The sequence below is a fragment of the Suillus clintonianus genome (assembly GCF_016758775.1).
Source record: "Suillus clintonianus strain FC179 chromosome Unknown DEU56scaffold_138, whole genome shotgun sequence".
NCBI classification, from domain to species: domain Eukaryota; kingdom Fungi; phylum Basidiomycota; class Agaricomycetes; order Boletales; family Suillaceae; genus Suillus; species Suillus clintonianus.
The window spans coordinates 45,415-66,463 of record NW_024539362.1 but is presented as its reverse complement, the minus strand read 5'-3'; the positions used below and the strand labels follow the sequence as shown (position 1 = coordinate 66,463).

At 48.4% G+C, this 21,049-nt stretch overlaps 5 protein-coding genes across 5 annotated transcripts; 2 read left to right on the top strand and 3 right to left on the bottom strand.

Moving 5' to 3' along the window:
- Positions 1-125: 125 nt before the first annotated feature.
- On the bottom strand, positions 126-2,819 carry DEU56DRAFT_124033 (POT family-domain-containing protein). The gene is made up of 12 exons (XM_041344660.1): positions 2,480-2,819; positions 2,391-2,425; positions 2,328-2,334; positions 2,250-2,266; positions 2,067-2,194; positions 1,684-2,011; positions 1,568-1,633; positions 1,181-1,520; positions 984-1,120; positions 717-931; positions 501-652; positions 126-437 (listed from the first exon to the last, which is right to left on the bottom strand). Exons 1-12 carry the CDS (start codon positions 2,676-2,678, stop codon positions 280-282), a joined length of 1,782 nt encoding a protein of 593 aa, XP_041202452.1. The 5' UTR covers positions 2,679-2,819; the 3' UTR covers positions 126-279.
- A 1,184-nt stretch (positions 2,820-4,003) lies between these two features.
- Positions 4,004-7,380, bottom strand: DEU56DRAFT_123963 (beta-glucan synthesis-associated). Its single transcript, XM_041344659.1, has 12 exons — positions 7,315-7,380; positions 6,165-7,260; positions 5,713-6,088; positions 5,557-5,633; positions 5,371-5,508; positions 5,034-5,273; positions 4,850-4,926; positions 4,639-4,799; positions 4,558-4,585; positions 4,346-4,507; positions 4,245-4,291; positions 4,004-4,190 (listed from the first exon to the last, which is right to left on the bottom strand). Exons 2-12 carry the CDS (start codon positions 7,082-7,084, stop codon positions 4,173-4,175), a joined length of 2,244 nt encoding a protein of 747 aa, XP_041202451.1. The 5' UTR covers positions 7,085-7,260; positions 7,315-7,380; the 3' UTR covers positions 4,004-4,172.
- A 1,358-nt stretch (positions 7,381-8,738) lies between these two features.
- DEU56DRAFT_761018 (Cullin repeat-like-containing domain protein) lies at positions 8,739-10,242 on the top strand (the record flags this gene model as incomplete). Its single annotated transcript, XM_041350490.1, has 7 exons — positions 8,739-8,771; positions 9,049-9,175; positions 9,231-9,367; positions 9,404-9,489; positions 9,538-9,896; positions 10,081-10,094; positions 10,117-10,242. 7 exons carry the CDS (start codon positions 8,739-8,741, stop codon positions 10,240-10,242), a joined length of 882 nt encoding a protein of 293 aa, XP_041202450.1.
- A 3,345-nt stretch (positions 10,243-13,587) lies between these two features.
- DEU56DRAFT_836554 (uncharacterized protein) lies at positions 13,588-16,349 on the top strand. The gene is made up of 3 exons (XM_041354807.1): positions 13,588-13,824; positions 13,882-15,566; positions 15,614-16,349. The coding sequence occupies exons 2-3, from the start codon at positions 13,988-13,990 to the stop codon at positions 16,210-16,212; spliced, it is 2,178 nt and encodes a 725-aa protein (XP_041202449.1). The 5' UTR covers positions 13,588-13,824; positions 13,882-13,987; the 3' UTR covers positions 16,213-16,349.
- A 746-nt stretch (positions 16,350-17,095) lies between these two features.
- Positions 17,096-19,572, bottom strand: DEU56DRAFT_865494 (glycoside hydrolase family 18 protein). Its single transcript, XM_041355382.1, has 15 exons — positions 19,178-19,572; positions 19,117-19,124; positions 18,981-19,062; positions 18,845-18,928; positions 18,542-18,789; positions 18,400-18,489; positions 18,335-18,351; positions 18,204-18,284; positions 18,118-18,158; positions 18,048-18,067; positions 17,814-17,998; positions 17,594-17,760; positions 17,515-17,543; positions 17,415-17,464; positions 17,096-17,363 (listed from the first exon to the last, which is right to left on the bottom strand). Exons 1-15 carry the CDS (start codon positions 19,262-19,264, stop codon positions 17,326-17,328), a joined length of 1,227 nt encoding a protein of 408 aa, XP_041202448.1. The 5' UTR covers positions 19,265-19,572; the 3' UTR covers positions 17,096-17,325.
- Between the last annotated feature and the right edge of the window lie 1,477 nt (positions 19,573-21,049).

Sequence of the window (21,049 nt, the reverse complement as noted above, 5' to 3'; positions counted from 1 at the left end):
GTGTATATTGTATTGTTTTACTGTACGGAACTTCCAATAAGTAGTTCAACTATTATCCTACCGGCATGATGCCCATCTTCAAGTAACATTAACCCATGACAGTATTAACACGGTTGCAGATTCTGGGTTCGTACGCTCGATTGAGAGGCAGAGGCTAATCGCAGAAGCGAAACCGGTACCAGGATATCATTTAATTATCATAAAGCGTGAAAAGTAAACAGAAACCAAATACACCCAGGTGTGGTATATAAACATCTTCACAGGTATCAACTCATTACATCACTTATCCTTCCCAAAGTGCCCATCTGCAAGATTATTGAGATTATCCTCTTCCTTGTCGAGCTTACGAACGACGATCCAGAACAGTATGCCACCAACACCTGCAAGGATGGCACTAATGGCATAGTTCCATACGAGCAGAGGATCCAGTGAGAGTGCTAGTGAAATTAAATGGATGTGAGTGTGCGTTCACAGATGACGATAAAACGACGAGGACGTACAGACGAACGCCTCGCCAATGGCAGCCGAGGCCGCGCTCGTGAACAGGAACACAGACATGACCAAACTACGCATGTTCCTCGGTGCTTTTGTGAATGCATACTCGAGACCCGTGATCGATGCGAAAATTTCAGAGAAGGCAATCAGCACATATCTATGATATGTGCACCATTAACATCTCTTTACAAACAGGGTGAAAACTTGGGAAAGGAACTCACGAGCCACTCTGAATCCATACGTTCAGGGGGGAGACAATTGGGAGCCCGGCTGCGTCCACGCAGGTTCCAGCGTAGTGTCCGCATTCGTTTGTCTTATAAATGTAGTACTGCACAACGGCGGCCCAGATCATCGATGCAGCTGCCGTTCCGAAGCCCCAAGTGATTTTCTTCAGAGCAGTGAACTTGATACCGGCACGTGCGAGTGCTGGGTAGATCTGTGATTGCCATAATGAGACCAAGGAAATTATGTTCCTTGACGATACTTACAAACAAATCACATATCGGGATGAAAATGATGAGAGCGAGGGGATCGAGGTTGGACAAAACGTCGTTAGGTAGGCCGTTAGTGGTCATCGTTGCAGCTTGTGAAATCAGATTATTGTTAAGTTGATTGTAGCAGAGCCCTGTATGGCGCAAAATGAGCTACAAAAGAAACGATAGAGGGTCGAGTAGGGAGAACTTACAGTAAAGCGGGAACCAGACGAACACGCCGCAAGCTTTGAAACCACGGCGGACCTCATCAACCCACTGGTCGTCAAAGGTCATCCATTTCGGCTTCTCACCAACCTGCTTAGAGGGCTTGGCACTTTCCCAGAAGTCATCGGCTGTGAGATTTTTGATTGTCGTGTATGGATTCCACGACCATCGTCCGCGTTGGGCATACCGCCAAATGCGGAGCGAGGCCGGAAGAACGGAGCCTTGAGGCGGAGATCTGCGATAACGAGAACGACCGTACCAAAGGACGATAGGGGAGATACAGAAAACAACAGTGGGCAATGTGAATGCCAGCCAGAAGCCAACATACTAGAGTACCGCATCAGAAGATTCAGGGTCAGTGTTTTGAAACGTACCTTTTCAGCATAAACCATTCCGATCTGACCAATGAGAGCGCCAATATTGATAAAAAGGTAGAAATACTGCGAGTGGTGTTAGTGGCAGCTTGAAATGTGAGTTGAACGCGGCGCACCATATAGATTCTCGTAGTGGTCATGGCCGGGTCAACAATGACGCGCTCGCCCGAACTAGTCGTAGCAATGTAACATTTTGTTATCCGATATTGCTCTGCAACCAAAGGGGAGACATTTGACTTGAAGCCACCGGTGCCGGTGCTAGTAACAATCATGGATAGAATAAAAATGCCGAGTGATGCACGGCCGCCGATGATGCCAGGGATTGAAGAGATGATCATTATGACATGGCCCAACATGGCAATGACGACACTCCAGCAGATTGTCTTGTAACGACCCCAGTACGTGTCAGCGATATAGGCGCCGGCAATTGGACAGATGTAAGCCCTAAATGAAACCGTGATCAAGGGGCTGACGACGTGGTATGGGAAGATGGACGAACCAGAATTGATAGAACGTAGTCAGGCCCGTGGACATTTGTTGACCAGCGCCAAGGGCACCTGATTGGCCAAGTGCACCACCTGCACCCGTACGGGAGCCAGGAGGAAGGGGTTGCTGAATGTAGTTGGTCTGCATAGACATTCGTGTAAATAATTGATCGGCGAGTAACGAACGTTCTACTTACGAAAACAACACTGGAGCCTTTGAAAGCGACGTATTCCAAATTGGCATGATGTAATAGCAATCAAGGTGTGTGACATACCATAGTACTGAGAAGCATGTTAAGTGAGCGCTCATGGGATGACAGACGAGAAAATGAACTCACAGAGAATCGCTCCGCCAGCTCCACGACAGCAATGACTGGGAAATGAATGTCGGCTTCAGCGGGCTAGGTTTGGGCGAGATACAACTCACGATATGCGTTCCATGGAATTGAGTCAGATACACGTCTGAGAGTGAGCATCTCCTCCCCAGTGGGGAACTCCAAGCCATCGTGGATGCTGTCGAAGTCGTTGTCAAGAGAATCACCGACTACGCTCTCAGAGAGCTTTTTCTCCGAGGTATAAACAGGGTCGCTATGCTGAGTAGCTACGACAAGATCATCATCTGCCATCCTGGACGGTGTTACTGGTGGGAGAGGGCGGACAGGAAAACGTCGGAGCCGAGAGGTATGGGCTGGGTCATGGCGTTGCTTTTATGCAGTCGAGGTTATCGGTGTGCCATGTGCAACCCCCATTCCCAGTTCCTGTCACCTGCTACAAAGAGGTCATTACGTAAGTATTAAAAGCTCAATTTGACTGATGTTACATTTTTTGTTCAAAGTCCTTCCGATACATGTGTTTTTTGCATTTTTATGATCCGCGTGCTCTTTATCGTCTAAACGACGTGTTTAATCATTGCATTCTACCGCAGTAACACTCCTCAGCCTAGCCATCAGCGCAGCGAACAGTACCATCATTCTCATGCCGTTGTTTTGATTTTGTCGAACACGCGCCCATAATGATCAATCAAAGGATCCCACAACCACCACGCACGCGTCTTGGCACTAAAACTCCAAGGCACTGATCTTATCATCAGTCCATGTGACGGTGTCATTGCCCGTGTGCCTCTGCGCGCCCAATCACTTCTTCCGGTGCCATCGTTCTATTTTCAGGCCCTGGGCAGTATGTCCCATTACCCGACCGCTTCTTTTCCAATGTGCCTGTGGTTCAATCCATATCAAAACGCTTGTCGTGAAGTGAGGGGTCCTGAGGATCCTCTTCCGACAGAATCATTGGAGAATCGGCCTATATACCGGCATGCTCCACCACCCGTATCGGTGTCGATCAGGTCAATCAAGAACACCTCGTGTTTTATCAGATTACGATTACGGTCTTTAGCTCTCCGTCAGAGTGTCCAACCCGAGATGTCCCCGGCGTTCCGAATTCAAGCTGTTTATACATTTGCAGATGACTTTTGAGATCACTGAACTACTTTGAAATCAGCGGTCAGCAGTCAATTTGAAAATCACGAGCAGAAAGGAAATCAAGCGCTGAAGCGCTGACAAGTCAGGCGAGCATGTATTTCTAAGTGGCGCCGCAGTCTTGGTCAACACTACATCCAACAAGTACCCTTGTATCATACGATTATCATCTTTGCTGAGGAATACTACTTTTGACACGCACGCCACCCCCCCGAGTAGCGCGGTTAGGGCGTTTCCGTTCATTCGCACCTGAGTGACACTTCCGAACCTCGCTAGTTCGCCAGATAAGCATGCGAGATTCCTCCGCCACTGCAAGTGCGTGGCTAAACAAGCTCACCCTAGTGAGGGTGGTCACTTGTAGCTGTCCACCGCCACATCGCGCAATCGTGGCATCAGTGACAACAGCCGTCCCATAAAAATGTAGATGATGTATGTATGACGACGTGCAACACCTCGCATCTCCAAAATTCTATGCAAGCGAGTGTTTAGTTGCGTGAGTGAGTGTGTGGTAAGTAATGGATGAATGTATAAGATAGATGACACCGTGAAATAGTCCCTGGCTGGTATAATAGTTGCACGAGCAGATAAGGTTAGAATAGTTTAGGTCGTGCTGAATCAGGAGGACGGATCAAGAAACAGCTCGGCCTAGCACCCGCCGGAATACTATAAAGCAGAAACATGAGCCGCCACGCTAGCCAAAACGCAAGGACAACCCACCAAGCCATTTTTTGGTCTTGGATAATTCCACGACGTGAGATTGGGATCTGGCGGTGGAATACATCAGTAACTTCTTCAGAAAGTCAGCAAGTTCGACGAACTCATATACGAATCCATATGCCGGTTGATATAGTCCTCCGTGGGGTAGTCTGCGGGGCTGCACCCAACATTCGTTTGCCCTTTCCGCTGGTACACACGAACGTAGTCGACGAGCATCTCAGCAGGGAAGATCATCGTGCTTAGATCAATCGTCTGCCAATCCGCTAGAAAGGACGTCAGGGGACATTTCTACGAGGAAGAAAACTAAACACACGTGATATGCCCAAGTTGAGGATGATGGACTAGTAGATTGGATACGTCAGGCGGAACGAAACGGAGGAAAATGAGTACACACCATTGGTTCTACAGAGATCAGTCGCTGCGATACGCCCGTGCCAGCTGGCAAAGGATCGGGCCCGAGGGCTGCAGCACCAAGACGCGCGGACTCGACGCCGGCGGTCTGCCATGTGATATACCCATCTGAGGGATTTGAGGGATCCGACCAATACTCGAAGCCTATGCATAACGTCAGACAACCAAGAGGTGGAGATCCCGAAATTGCTTACCGAGTGTCGTGAACTGCGCGCCAGATTCTTGGAAAATATTATCGGAAAGAAGTGTTAAAGCCGATACTGCTTGCTGGCTGGTGGCAGAAGAGGGGTGTTAGTCTCTAAAGCAACAATAGCCATGTGAAAATTGTCGGAAGCAAGAAACTACAAAACCACAAAACACAATGAAAATGGCACTCACACCGGACTCCCTCGATAACTATTCGCATTGGTGATATCAGGCGTGTTGATATACCACTCATCCTGGGTGTCATTGAGGTAGTTGTAGTCGTGCGAGAAGGGCGCGAACTGGCCGGACTGCGAGACGACCTGCCCTGCGCCAAGCTTGTTATGCTCGACCTCGAGAATATCGATTTCTGGGGCACCACGGCCGACATTCACGGATGGCCCGGGATGGTCTTCTCCTGGGCAGGTGCATGACCTGGGTAGAGTGTCAGTGGTGTGTGCGTCCAATGGTAAGTATGTGCGCCAGTAAGGAGGGGCACATATAAGCATCTGTGAAGTCGGGTATGACTTACGAGAGGCGCTGTCCCGACAGCCATGATAGCTCATAATTGTACTTGGACTTCGAGGCATTTGACTGAAGAGCAGCAGCTGGTCCGGAACCATCCGGCTCCGTCTGGTTCGGAAAAGTGCCAACATCACAGGAGTCATAGCTGAACCAGAGTAAATGCTTGAATCGCCGTTTAAACCATTAAACTCACGAGTAAGGCCATACACCGTCTGTAGTCGCTCCGTATCCCGGACGTGCAAGATTACCCATTGTCCATGCACCCGGCCACTAAACCAAACCATTAATTAGTACCACGCATTACAAACTACTCCCTTTAATAGGCCTGCTCAACGCCACAGCCACTCACATAACCCTGTGTCTCCTGATTTGGGCCTGGTAAACTGATTGACACTTCTATATAACCGCCCGTGAAGCAAAACTTGTTCCAACTCTGGAGCATACCACTCCGGTAAGGCAAGTCGTTCTCGGGGATCTGGTCCATGACGATGCTCAGGTACCCATCTCTTGTTGTTATCTGAGCGGGGTCATACCACTCCTGGTCGTTGGTACTCCAGTACCAGATGTTTGCGGCTTCCCAAAAAGGATCATCCCCTGGCCAGAATGTACGATTGGGTGTGTTGAACTCGTCCGAGAAGACTAGCTCGTAGGGGAGACCGTCGAAGCCTGTCCGGGTAGCAGCACTACTGGGCGTATCAGGATCGATGAGTTGGGCCATTTGGAATCTGGGCAGGCACAAACGTCAGTCAGGTGGCTGATATCACACGAAAGAAAATAGAACAGCGAAGTGATGGTACGCACAGAAACGGGACCTGACCGGTTCCATTGACGAGAACATTTCCTGTTATCACATCTTTCTGTGCGCGATCTTGGTAATAGCTGAGGACAGGGTAGATGATAAAGAGACTGAGGAGGGCCAAAATGAGGAGGAGAAGCACTCCAACATTGAGCACACCTCTGTAAGGGAAGTTATTGCTGTGGAATGTGTCGTCATTAGGATCATCAAGAGGGTCATCATCTTCTGGCTCATCAAGGGTTGGGTCATAGACATAGGGTACGAGAGCGCCACGTGCATGCCAAGTACCAGAAGGATACTTGCTGTCGTATGAAAGTGAGAAAATGGAATCTCCTGAGGTACTGAGGACCGAATCCCGGTTAGGAAGTGGCCTTGGTCGTGTCAATGCACCGCGGTCGTCTTCTGCAGCTAGACGATAGAGTATCATTGAACCGCGCTGACCAACAGGAAGCGAGGTTATGTTGGATGCAGTGAGGACCTGGGAGTCCTCCGAAGCGACACGGTTGAATTGGATGCTTTGGCGCGACTGCGACCGAAACCGCGGATTGGTCGAAGGAGAGCCTGGTCTGGAATGGGAGAGATTGGGGTTCAAGGGAGAGGATATGTAGTTCAAGGTGGTGTTGTGGGATAAGGAGTGTGTGGGCGTCTGTCTCAACTGAGGTGAATCTGGAGGGAGGAGGGGCGTTTCAAAGGTGGATGTGCTGGGTGTTTGGGAGGACTGCATGTATTGAGCGACTGTCGAATGTCGTGCTCCATCGCGGTCAATGCACTGGGCTGTTTGGTCGTCATCGGGTTCGGCTGGACTGACCATGCGATCTTCACGTTGCGAATCGAAAAAGGTCGACTCATGCCAAACAGAGTTGTTTATAGAGTTGTCCAAGTGCACCTTTTCGCCGCCAGCAGAACTAGATCGTTCTGCCACCATTACACTAATTGGCAATCCACCGGTGTGAGGGAGAGTGGTTGATGCTGCCTCAACACGGGTTGGATGTAAGGTAGCGCTAGTCGTCAAACACCGCAAGCTGCAGGAATTGTGAGAACCGAGAGCGGCACGCCCGTTCCTCGCCTCCGCCTATACTTACTTTACGGCTTGCCCAGAGACTTACTTACCCGCGCTTAAGTATAACTCGTGTGCTTAAATAAGTAAGTACTTACTATATGGTTCCTCGGCTTCCGTTGATGGAACACATGCTTTCTATTTCGGCCTTCCAGGTCCGCATTTTCAATTGTCAACAGCCAAGTCCTTTTCTACTTGGACTAATCGACGTGGCCTACACCCTGTTAGTACGCATGGCCGCTGTCAGTGGGATGTTGGCCAACAAATCTGGTCCTAGCAAGGCAACATGGTGGGTGGCGGTAGAGTGTTTTTGGCGTGTGATGTTATTTGACTGAATTTCAGTTCGCCATCTTCGACATGGTCACGATAAACTCCAGCTTCTCGAGCATAAGCGACGTGCAGTGCTCATGGTGACTCACACAACGAACGTTGGACAGCTACGGATGCGCACAAAGATTTCATTCACACATGGCGGCCAGCAAAGCTTCACCGGCACCATTAGTAAGTGGGAAGCTGCAGCGCGAATTCATCACGACAGCGTGACGTCTCGAATATCATTGGAAGTGCTGATAGCTCTCGAGGTTTCGCAACTGATTCTTTGCCACAGTATTGACACGCAGTATAAACGTCCACATGACATGTGCCTATGTTGTGAGCCACCAGCAGCGCCTTGCAACGCCACTATCATTTGGACAAGCGCACAAGGAGAACGGCAGCGGTACAGAGACGTACGATCGAACGCTCCGATACAAAAGAAGATTCTTCGTTGACTCGGCAATGCTGACGATTACGAACGTTATTTTGCTTTGCTTCTGCGCGCGCTAACTTGCCTAAATCAGGTTGGGGAGTGTCTCTCGTACTTGGCTCCGACAAGTCACAAGTACTCTCTCTGAGTCTCTCAAGTGAGATCGCACAATCTTGTGTAGTTGCCCCCACCCAGACATGGAGTTCAAGAACATCTCATACACGTGATTTCGACGCCAAGTCGAGCAAGAAGACGTTGAGTTTTCTTGTCCCGTCCAATGCCGTCATCGAAGTCTTCGTCGTAGAAGATGCCCGAAGCCGCATCTTTCTTGAGTCATGCGATTGCTCAGCGGGCTCATATGACCGAACTCGTTTCAACGTAATACAGATTCGCTTTGCAAGATTTATCATTCGTCGGACTGTTTATAGTCTTGCTCAATATTAATAACCTTGGGCTTGCGATGCCTGTCAGTGTTTGTGCTTTTCTTTGTGGGTTGGAAGAGAATGGGTGCGAGGGGCTGGAGCTGTGGTTATAGACAGAAGTAGCAAATTATTTATTTATTACATAAAAATAGAAGAGTCTCTTTGCACGTGACTACGTACTCGACTTTAACAACATCTTCGGAACACTCATGATCATGATGCACACAACACATTCGGGCTTTAGTCGAGCAGGGACTGGACCTTATTATGACCAACATTGCCTATGATAATTTGATGAGTCTCTATACCGTGGTATTCAACTATTTCAGAGTCAAGGCGACCAGATGAATATCATATGATAGTGAAAGGACTCGGAACCGGAGTACTAGTGAGTGTCATTGGCAGCCACGAGGTTTTCCTTGGTTAAATAAATAAAGCGCCAACTATTTTCTAAGTGAAAGGTCTAGGCCTATGGGGTTGGTGATGCAATCATACTCCGATGGGCCCATATTTTTGCACTCACGTCAAGCTCCAAGCTTGAGTCATGAATGGACGTTACCTATTTTTCCCAATCTCACGAGTAATCAACCAATTCAACCAAACGCCTACGGTTGGCAGCAATCTGATACCCTCCAAGATGAAGCCCTCCTACAATATTGACACAGGTGCATGGGACAGAATCCGACAGATACACGACAGGTGTCAAAAAAATCAGTCCAAATTCTAGCCCCTCAACGCCAACTGCCATCGACGAGAAAACCCAGGTTGGAAAGAAGACTTTTGGTATACACTGTGCGTCCCCATGCTCTTCACACGTACTGTCATTGACATGCTTTGCCTCTGACAGCCTGCGCTTCTGCGTGGAAAAATATTCTCCTTTTCCACCTGCAGAGCAAGCATACGAATCTTTTTAGCGCTATTCTCTCATTGATCGAACGACAACGAGACGGCGAGACAATTGATCAAGCTCTTGTGAAAATTGTGGTTAATCCATTCATTTCCCTTGGTCACAATATCTAGAGATGCCATTCTTGGATGCAACAGAGATGTATCGCAAGCCAGGTCCTGGCCAACAACTTACTCGACTATCTGAAAGATGCAGGACAGTGCCTGAAGGAGAAGCAGGACCGTGCTGACTGATACGTGAACCTTAGCACGTGGAAGAAGCTCTTGAGAAAGCGCGAGCATATGCTGATCCAATCAAACCCCGACTTCATCCAGGAGACCTTCCGAAGGTTGCTCAATTTTGACAAAGAAGCAGACCTGCAGTCGATGCATACGTTGTTGTTGCACACATACAACCTGGAGCCTTTGAGAAAGCAATATGAGGAACACGCCATGCAGGCGGGTCTAGCGGCTGTTGTGATACTCTTGGGTGAAATATCAGAGGGAGAGGATTCATTGGATCCCAAAGCGTACATCGACATGCTACTTGAGGTCTGTCACAAGTACTTGGGAACTGTTTCTACGGAGAGGCCGGCTTCGTCAATTCACTCGATAAGACGTGCAGAGAGTTCGTCAATCGCAATGCTGTAACGGGTTCGTCAACGACAAAGCCACCACAGTGCGTGTCAAGCACGCGGATGGATTAATTCGCAATTTAACGAGGCGGCTGAGTGTGACCTTGAAGCTGCTTTGAACCACGTAGTAAGCACCTTTACTATTGACCCGTGTTGATTTCTCATTGGTGTGTTTAGGTAGTGCTTTTCAGGTACATCGAGGACGTCTTCTAGACCTTCTATGCCACGCAATTTTCCAAGCGCGTCCTTCGCAGCATATCTGCATCGGACGAGAGTGAAGCGAGCAAGATCCCCAAGCCGAAGGAAATTCGTGGTTTGGAGTACACCCACAAGATGTAAAGGATGCTTTCAGGTTTATCCGGTGTTCCTAATACTATGTTCTTCACCTTTCCATCACTTACTTCTTCTCGGCAGATAGAAGCCGTACGTACCCCTTCTCTAAGTACTACCGGACGAAGCATTCTGGTCGCAAGCTCATCTGGCTCTGGAATCACTCGACAAACGAACTCACGACCACATAGCAGTGCTCCTGAAATAAAATACGACACCACTGGAGGAGCTGATTGGCGGGACGGGGATCGGCAAGAAGGTTCTATTGCAGGCTTTTGTACTTGCGCTCCTGGTAAAGGCTATCAACAAAGACGCCATCAATACAATTTAAATCCGAGTATGTCTCCTTTTTTCGACCTGTGATTTTGATACATCCCCTTCAGACTTTAATGGCTGAGGTAAAGGCTGCGAGTTCGCGCCTGATCAAAATTGTCGAGGAAGACCGGTACATATGTGACTTGGGCCACCATTGTTCGAATTATGGCGCGCAAGACAATGAATACTCAACCCTTGATTCAGGAGGTGGTTTCTCATCTTTCACAATGATTAATATTCACTCTTATAATTTAATTTCTAATATAATGAAGGTCAGAACTCCCTGTTTTGTCGCTGGAATATCAGCTGATCCGACTTTTAGGTGATCAACATGCTCTCGGAGGAAGAATACATTGAGCGCATGGGGTGGCACCACGGACACATGGAGTATGTGGCATAATTTTTTCCTCGGTCAAGATAGTCATCTGAATCACATTGATATTAACTAATGTCGTGTGTTATCTGCAGAGGCATGCATACGCTCTTGTTATGCCGCTTTTAAACGATCAAGCGTGCTTGTACGTATAAACTAACAAATTATCACAACGCTAGGAAGGCCTGCATACTGAGCTATATGCTACGAGGCAGAGTATATCTGCGGTAGTTAATCTCGATATTTGATGTCGTTGAACAACGGTACCGCTCTGGCAACGTCTCCTGGGGCAGCAGAGGCCGCTCGTACTATCTGCATCGGGTCGACCGGGGACACTATGTGAGTATCAAGTAATGATTTAACAACCTGCGTGTACTTGTGTAACTGAAGTTGATTGACTGTATTTTCGTATGACGCTCCAAAATGCGGCAATGCCACTCCAAAAGATTATACAATATCGAGTGCCCGATACGCAGCATCGAGCAAAGGCCTTTGTGACATTGTCTCGACGTCTGGCGGAAATTCATGGCACTCGTGCAGCCTATTATTTCATCGTGAGGAGACTACGGGGGTGCGATACTCACGTAGAGCTTAGGTCCGACCGGTCGCGCCCTTGGGCGTTGGGAGAAATTGTTGGCGGGTGATGGGCGAGAGGCGCAAAAGATGCGCAGCCAATTCCTACCTTGGCTTACAGTAAGTTAGTAACCTCCACACCAAGACAGTGTTAGTCATATTGTTATATGATATATCACCGCTTACTACTAAGCCTCCAGCATGACGAAGCATCTCTCGGGGACTATATTCTGCACCGGCGCGAACTCAGACATCACGGCGTGTGCTGCTTTCGTTCGATTTGTGAGATATGGCAGGATGGGGCTGAGTACAGAAGCTTCCCCAATGCTGGAGAATACGTGGCAGCGCCCAATAACTTCGAGGCCGTACGATTTGCTGCCCTGGTTGATGGTATCAAGGAAGTTGGGAAGGCTGATGCGCATTCGAAGGTGAGAGTCATCAATGGTGAGAATGCCTTAGAAATTTCCAGAATTTCACCATCCTCTACAAGGCGGGCGCTGGCTCTGCCAGGCGTCATCTTCAACAAAAATTGAGAAAAACCGATGTCAGAGAATTTGTGCAAAGTTTGACAACCATCTCTATCCATCTCTCTCGAGTACTTAGATTTTACTGAAAGATCTCTACATTAATTGTTCCGCCGGAGCTGCAACTGGCCGTAACTTGTTGTTTCTGGGACACGTTTGTGATCGAGACTACAGATCTCACCAGATTTATGACAAGGAACAACAGCAATATGTTTTTTTGATAATGCGGTACCGAAATGATGGTTTCAAAGCCGCTCCAGCCTCATTTACTTGTCAGACCCCCGACCACTGCTAGACTCAGTTGGATTCCGTACTGTCCGGGTTTGCTAGGAGGCGCTAGGGTGGTAGGGCTATCAGCGAAGTATGAGTATGGGAGACCCCTTAGAAGGCCCGCGCGGGTACTATTGACTGTCCGGGCTATGTTTCCCAATTATTGGTCTCGTGAAATTGCAAATAGAATGAGGCCAATGCGAGTATGTACTCTTAGATAGACAATCGCGAAAGGTGGAAATGGTAGGAGTTAAACAAGCAGCTGTGAATAGATAGGATAGATAGGACGCTCTTGGAAGTGAGGCACGGGCTGCAGATACGACGGTCGGCAGGGGGGGAACAGGAGTGAACGGGGGGCTCGAGTGCCACTGAATATCATTGTTTTACGGTGGGGGGAGGAGAGAGGCTTCTATGGGTGCATGGTATGGTGTCGCGAGACATTAGAATTACTACAATGGGCCGAACGTACCGCGTTCGGGCACAGGGAGAGGCCCTGAGAGGCTGCAGAAGGCAAGAGAACACAGATAGAAACATTCGTGTTCGATAGTTTCCCCTGGTCAGAATATGCCCTGTGGAATGCGAAACCCAAGTCATGACTGTCGTCTCAGAAAATGTAGATACGAGGCGACGAAACACACCGTGCCATCGGCGGTTCATAAAAATGTATGACTTGTGGATCCTTTGTCCTTGATCACAAGGAGTTCGTGGAGTCCCGCTGGACTGGGTGAGCAATTTTGAGGCCACACAGGGCCATACGCGTATCAATTTGATCTTGCGAGCCCAGATAGAGAGAAAGATGCATACCCAGTACTTTGATATGTAAATAAAGTTGTCGTAGTGACTTACTTACTAGTAAAGGCATGGTCGAACTCCTCCGCATCATATTCACTAGTTCATGTGTAGATGCCTAGTAGCAGTCAGATTGTTATCGCAAGCGCAGGCGCTGCATGTAGAGAGTCACATAACATCCATGGGGTCACTAGGCTGGTGACTAGATGTTCAACACTTTCATGTTCCAAATTGCAATCCACTAGTAGTACACCCACGTCAGACTCGTGTATATACATGTTGATTGCTCACATACCTAGTGCAATAAGATAGGGCTGGCACAGGAAAGCACAGGCAGGCCGCAGCGCGTCGAAACACTGTGTGCAGTGAACAACACGTCGATATTTAGTAGTACCCTACATTTATTCATGCTGTTGTCGCGAGGGTGATTGAGGGTCTGGTGGCCAAATAAGCCAAAACAAGTGCCTTTTTTGTCGAAGCTGTCCATTTCGGATGTATTACCAGCAAAAGCTTGTTGTCTCGTCCGGTCATCCTTACATTAGATATTGACATATCCCCTATAGTACAGGCTCCCGCAATATCCAGTAGGCAAGGACTTAACGAGTAGAATTTGTCTGTCGACCGAGAATGCTCTCAACATCCCATCTATGATTAGCAACAACAGCTTGCCAGCAAAACACAACCCACGTTGAATTGGCGTCATTTCACATTTCATTCTTATCGCAACCATATAATAGCGTCAATGCAGTGTGTACTATTTCCGTTCTGCTTTACTGACTGCTTCCCGCCTGAAAATGGCACTAGCTATCACTGGCGGCAGTCATTAGCGCATTCAGTAGGTTTGCAGCTTTGACATTGTCCAACTTCACCACCTCAACCGCCCCCTACCGCTATATACCCTATAATACACATGTCCGGTATCGCCAGCTGCAGCCGCAGCATACTCGACTCGCCTTCCGGCACCGCATTCTTGGATTTCTTGCGGACGTGGAATGACGGTCACATCGCGCAATGGCTCACAGATATCAAGTGTGGCACACTTGTCGAGACATTTAGATATCATGATATTCGTGGTGACATTTTGTTGGAGCTAGACCAGGACATGCTTAAAGAGATGGGCATTGACAGCATTGGAGACAGGCTGCGGATTGTTAATGGCGTGAGGATTCTGAGGAACAGATGTTCACAACCGGATGCGAGTCATTCGGTGTCTGCCATCGTGCACACTGGAATACGTCCCGTCAAATCGACACGGAAGACCCTCATAACGAACGGCACGTATTACTCGCATTCACGCTTCCCCTCAATGGACGTGCCAACGAGTCCCTGGGACTCCTCAACAAATCCCTGGGACTCCTCAACAAGTCCCAAGGACTCTCCAACAACGCCTCGCGCTTACAAGCGCAATAGGCCTTCTCCAATATGGGTGCCGTCACCGGGCGCAAGACTCCTCGATCTCCTTCATATCATCCAAGAACCCCAATCCGCCGACACCATACGCAATGCAACCGCCATCTTTCCATTCCCCCAATCCGATTCATCCTCGCAGTGTACCACACCAAACAGTGACACAACCCCACGGCCATCATTTCCACCTCTTCCCCCCGATTCTCCAACTCCACGCGCGAAACCACGCACTCTTCAACAACTTATCATCCCACTTATACGCACACCCAGCCAAGAAGACGTAGTCGACCACGCCAACTCACCCCTCACACCAGTACCCATATCCGCAGTCTCCAGCATGCTAACCATTCCATCCACCAACCCCGAGTCCAATCGTTCTTCATTCCCTTCTTTCGGCCTCCCTGCAAATCTGCGATCACCATCCCCTTCCTTTGGCCTCCCTGCAAATCCGCGATCGCCACCACCCAACATGAAACCTCCGATGCGGTCACCAAGCCCATTTGCATCCATATCAGCGCCATGCGCTGCCAACCCTGATCACACCAGAAATATATCGTCCATTAGCGTCCCTTCTCCCTTTGTGCCTATGCCCACAGAAGTAAACCTTGCTCCAAGGCCTTCGTCGACTGGAACGAGTCCGTGTCCGCATGCGCTCACGCGAGAGCCTACGCCGCATGGTCAGAATAGTGCTGCACTTTTACCTGTCATTGAGTCGCCTAACTTGCGACGCTCGGGGTCGTCTAACTTGCGACGCTCGGGATCGTCATCAAGATCGCGGACGCACCCCGCAGCGTCGTTGAAGTCCTCCCCTTCTACTCGCATCACCACGCCATCCCTGCATAACCTCCGTTGTAAACTGGTCAAATTCATTCTACCAGAAGAAGGGCAGTCTTATGTCATCGATGTCGCAGACTGCGCAGACAGTATTGAAGTAGTAGAGAAGGTCCTCCAGAAGGCTGAAAAGGCTGGCTTGCGGAGGAACGATGTATACAATATCACGAGGTCCGACGAGACGGCTAACGGCGGATTTAGTGTGGATGGATGGTCTGTATATATCGAATCGGACGAGTCCAGCGACTCAGGTGTGCTTCCTGCCACTCCATGCTTTCCAAATCTGATATCCATACAGGGAACCCACTCTCTGAAGCAGAGCTAGAAGCAATTTGCCAATTTTCGTCGTACTACTCAGTCAAATCACGCGGACTAACGCTGCGCAAAACAAAACGATCCAAAGACCTCTACCGGATATTCGGCCAAACACCACCCCAGAGCATCATCAGCTCCACTTCCTCACTGAATCTGTCCCAAGCCGATGACGAAGCCGATGTTGACAAGTCCCTCGCCGTATATGGCAGGGATATGAGTGATTTGCAAAGCAAAAAGTCACGCGCCATCAAAGGGGCAACCACAGTCAGCATCCTCAGCGTACACGAATCAGAGAAGCCCCAACGAAATTCATCTGTACATCCCGTCAATAAGCCCCCGAAGCTGCGCAATTTACTCGGCCGTCAGCTGACAACGCACTTGACGGAGCACTTCCCGTTCATGCGGAGGAAGGCACTGAAGAATACGCGGCTGTTGTGTCCTTCGAGCACGAGTGGGGAAAAGAGCGGACCACCACCTCCCTCGCGGTTCAGTGCGAGTAGTACTCATAGCTTAAAGCCGGTGCAGCGCTCGGGAATCACGGGTAGCCTGACCGGGCTGTGGGGGTCTATGAAACGCAGTTAACTTTGATAAGTTGTATACCATCGAGTCATGAGACCATGTACTAATGATTAATGTCTGCTATTATGTATCACGTACGTTATGTCCCTCAATGCATTATGAATATTATGCGTCACAATTTCGGTGCGCTCCAAAGTCCCCATTTATCGATCTCCGTCATGATCAGCAATCCATGGTACACCTTATTTGCCTGATCGTTGCTCTCGGATTAAATGTTTGGATTTCGCAGTGTCTCCAAGCAACCTTGAAGACATGCTCAATATTCTTTAATATTCTGTTACTAATATCCTTCGGGCCCGATGTTTGATCTAGTTTCAGGTAATTTACTTCAAGCACATTGATCTGCGAAAAATTTACTTGATATAAATAGTCGATGACGCGAGTCTAATTTAAATTATAGCCTCGAGACGAAGCGAAGGCAACTGTATGGAGCTGTACGGTCCATACAGGTCCGTACCCGTCCAGTCCGTCCTCGTCAATTGGCCGCAGCGGTACCGTAGGGGCGCAGCTTTCCGAAGGCGTCATGACTATTGCGGCCTGATCAGCCAGGGCTCTTCATAGTACCTGCATACATAAACACCCCCTGACTCTATAATTGATATACGACCCTTCACTTTCTTTGCGATTCGAATTTCGCGGTAACGTTGTAGACAGTAGAATAAATCCCACATTGAAGGTGAACTGCGTACTTTCTGGTATTTTCACACACTATTAATTCAGAAAAAGCGTCTGACTATGTAGGTAGAGAACAAGAGAGAACATCATCGGCATTCAAGTTTTAAGCAACGTGGCAATGAAACGGAACCGGCGTGAGCGTGTACCTGCCCATTATTTATCATTATTATTGTTATTTGTTCTCCTTGGGTAGTCTTTGTTGTGAGGGCTCTGAATATTTGAAATTGAAGAGTAATATAAAGAAAGTTTACAGAAAACATCATTGACATATACTAGTAGTATGTCCAAGCTCCGAAAATATGTGTCCCGCTTGCAAAAAACAGGTTTCTAGATCACGGAATGTCCAAGGGGCAAGGGACTGATCATCATCCACTCACCAACCTTCGCAAAGGGTCCATAATAGGCAAACTCTTATCAGGCACGACGCGGTACCGCTGCATCCTAGCAAGAACCTTCATCCACCCAAACATCTGCATCACCTGAGTAGTGGCGTAAGCAGCATTAGGCCAGAAAATCACTGATAATTTCACCTCCAGGAACGTCATCTCGTGTCCACCATTTCGCCATCCACAGATGTCCTCTAGAGACCAACGTCATATTTGAATGCGAAGTGTTGGCTACCCAACATACCTATATTTCACTCGGTTGCCCTTGACGTACTATATGAAGCTATAAGCAGTTGAGGAAAGGAGATAACTTAGTCACGTACAATTGAGCTCTTCTTCCAGTATTTCATCCCAGTGCAAGAGGTAGGTGAGGCAGTCGGAGACGTAGTGGTAAAGGTCTCCGTTGCAGTTGTGCTCGTTGGTGTCGGACCAACGACCGTTTCACTTTGAACCAACGCATTCTTAACAGACTCGTCGTAGCGGTTGTTCGCTGGAGGAGATAAATTATCCATCAAACTTGATTAGGAGTCCTAAAACACAAACCATATGCCTGTGAAGCGTCCCAAAGCATGACGCCACCAAATGAAGAGTATTGGGTCATAGTCTCTAGGATTATTGTTGACAGCCTCCCAGCATCAACATAGCCAGATCCGGCTGACGATGAAGCCGGAGCGCCGAGGTATACCTTTACATCGCGATTAGGAGAAACGGTCTTCGCCCAATTGTCCCTGTCCGCATATTTACATACGGGACTGAAGTTTGCGAACCAATGCGTACCAAGTGCCGAAGTTCCACGCCTGACAATTGTGGATCAGAAGTAGATGCATATGAACACGATTTGACTTACATCAGGATTGTCGTAGTTTTGAACGCCACACCAATTATTGTCTGTCTGCATAACAGAAATTCCTCACGACAGGATCGCTCACTCACAAAATTGAACATAGACAGCATCGAATCCTACGGCATTCAGCGTATCACCCAAGTTCGCGTCTGGGAAGACACATTGAGGGGCTAGCAATCATTAATAACAAATACAATTCTGGTTATTGCAGAATAAACACCTGCGGTTAAATAGAATCTATAATGGTGTTAGTTTGTTGAGGAGGGTGGATCAGATCCGACGTACTTCTTCTCACTGGCATCCATCAACTTACGAAGTGCCTTCAAAAACGGTGCATATCCCGTCTGGGAACCACCCTCGATGTCCATATCAATGCTATTACTCGATCAATCCGCATTCAGATAGACTGGCATGGGGAAGCTCTTACCCATCAAGCACCGCAGTTCCAAAAGGGCGAGTGGAGCTCGTTCCGCCTAGGAAAGTGTCCCAAATAACCTGTGCATATTCAGTAGCTTTAATGTCATTCTGGAACACAACGCTGCCACCAGTGGCGCCGCCGATCGAGAGAGTAATGATCTTGCCAGCAACTTGGCATTCTTCAATGTCTGATGCAATGAAAGAACAATCGAGGAGCTGCGTTCCCGGAAACTCTGCGCTGTTTCCACTGTTACAAGTCTTGATGTGCACATGAATGAGGGATTCAAGCATGAGAAGAAACCAAAACGCATACATTACTGAGGTTTATAGAGGGAAGGTCGCCCTCCCCATAGAACTCGGTGAGAAATGCGATGTGAATTGTATCAATAACGCTATCCTGAATCGATGCAAAATATCAACTCGAGCCTATCTGCAACAGTGTGACGGACCTTGCAGTAGTGTGCAAGGCGCTGCTGCCAGTGATCTGTGTAGTCGGGGTGGGACGCTCCGTAAGAATTTTGACCCCAGTATCTGTCAATGCGATGATTCTCAATGAGATTCGATGAAAGCAAGCACTGTGCTCACACAGCCAACTGCGCAACATCAGGACGTCGGTATAAGCTACATGACAGTACCAAAAACTTACATTCTTGTTCGACTGGATGTCAAAGGCAACGACGGTGGAGGTTATCATTAGCATTGCTGAAGACACGACATGGACAACACGCTTCATAACTATCGATGAGTTGCGGCAGAGTCCTAGCGATAGTGTTGCTTGGACAGGTCTTTATACCCTCTTGGAAGCCGCTTTCGGCGTGGATCACAACGGAGGCACGATCGAAAGACTGACTGTGACACTAGCAGGCCAACAAGGTACATGTTATCTTCGACTTGAACGAGAAAGTGCGGTTGTAGTTGTGAGGTGCCCGGAGCTAGAACGCGGCATCGAAATTGGGCCGCTCATGCAAGAAAGGCAAGGGAGTCATGATGTACCGGGTAAGCAGACCGCCTGTAGGACAGATAATATAGCGTTTACCAATGAAACATCTGAGTTGGTGAATCTTCTACTGTTAGTAGAAAAGATACATGTGGCGTGCGCAGGAGCTGAAGAATAGCAGAGTAATCTCTTGGTGGCGAGCGAAATGGAAGGCGGCTTGTCCTCCAATTTTCTACCATTCACCTACCTTTTCAAGACGTAATTTCAGGGGCCTTGAGGCTATTGAAAATCAGAGCCTTAGACTTTGCATTCCGCAGCGAAGGCGAGATGGATCGCCACTGATTCACCGAGCGGCCGCCACGTGGAGGTACTAGTGACATACGTGTTTGTGTCGAGACTATCATACCACTCAGGCTCTCAGTCCAATTGGTAGCATAGGACTCCCAGGAGGCAGTCATCTGTTTTTGAATGCGTCAACATTTTATTTTCATTAGAATTAAAGATAAAGCTATATTTGCATGGGTGACCAGGATGAAGAAAGGAACAAGATTCACCTCAGCCCGGATATATAAATATCAACTGCTTAAGAATTTCAAAATTAGTGCTTGGTCTGCAATTCATAGGCCTTATCGATACTGTGGAAAAGCGGAGTATAAAGGATAATGAAAGACGAGCTGCGTAGATGATATATCTGGTCGCCAAATTGACCGTGGTGCAACTGCATGGTAGTACCAGACGCATGCTCTTTCGAACGGTGCGAAGCGAAATGAGCTCCACGCCGTGAGTCACGGTCACTGTGTACGTACTGCAAGTTGCAGTCTGTCCAAAGAGCCAAAAAGAACCAAGCGCCCACCTGCTACATGTGCTACATATTTACTAGTAATATTGCGTGTGTCGGGTTCAATTGGGCAGAAAACCCTGGTAGTCACGGTGCTACTCACCACACAAAAGATCCACGACATAACCATATCCCCAAAGTACGCCTCTTGTGACCTTGCCGACTTCAAATGCTGCTGACCGATTAATGTCTCTTTGTTTAGCCCAATGCGACATGTCAGCAATGCTTGATGTAGCAAAAAAGGCGTGTCTTATTGCTGCGCCACCGCTTCGACTGTTGCGGTAATTGCCGCGATGTTCTACAGTACTCGATGCTACATTTCAATTTTTCAACCTGCGGAATGTCAAGCTCTCCTGGTAACACTAGACTTAGCTGGCCATCTTTCTCAGCGCGCTTGTTGTAACCATATACCAGCGTGTATCCTGCTGAACAGCCCTTCGACGACCGTCAACACGTGCAGCATGACTTGAACCCTCAACCTCTTCTCCTCTCCCTCTCAGCCGAATTCCATCCACAGTCCTCATCATCTCTATCCCCGTCTTGAGTCCTACCACTAATCCACCTACTACTCAGCCCATTCTCGATCCTCATCATTGCTTCATCGTAACATCATGCCCGGTAGCGTAGAAAGCCAATCTATCAGACTTGAAGGTCGGTCACTCTGTATCACCTTTGTATCTGTTTTGTGATACTCACGCTCTGACTTCAGTCATCAGTGGAAACAATATCGATGTCCCCTCCTC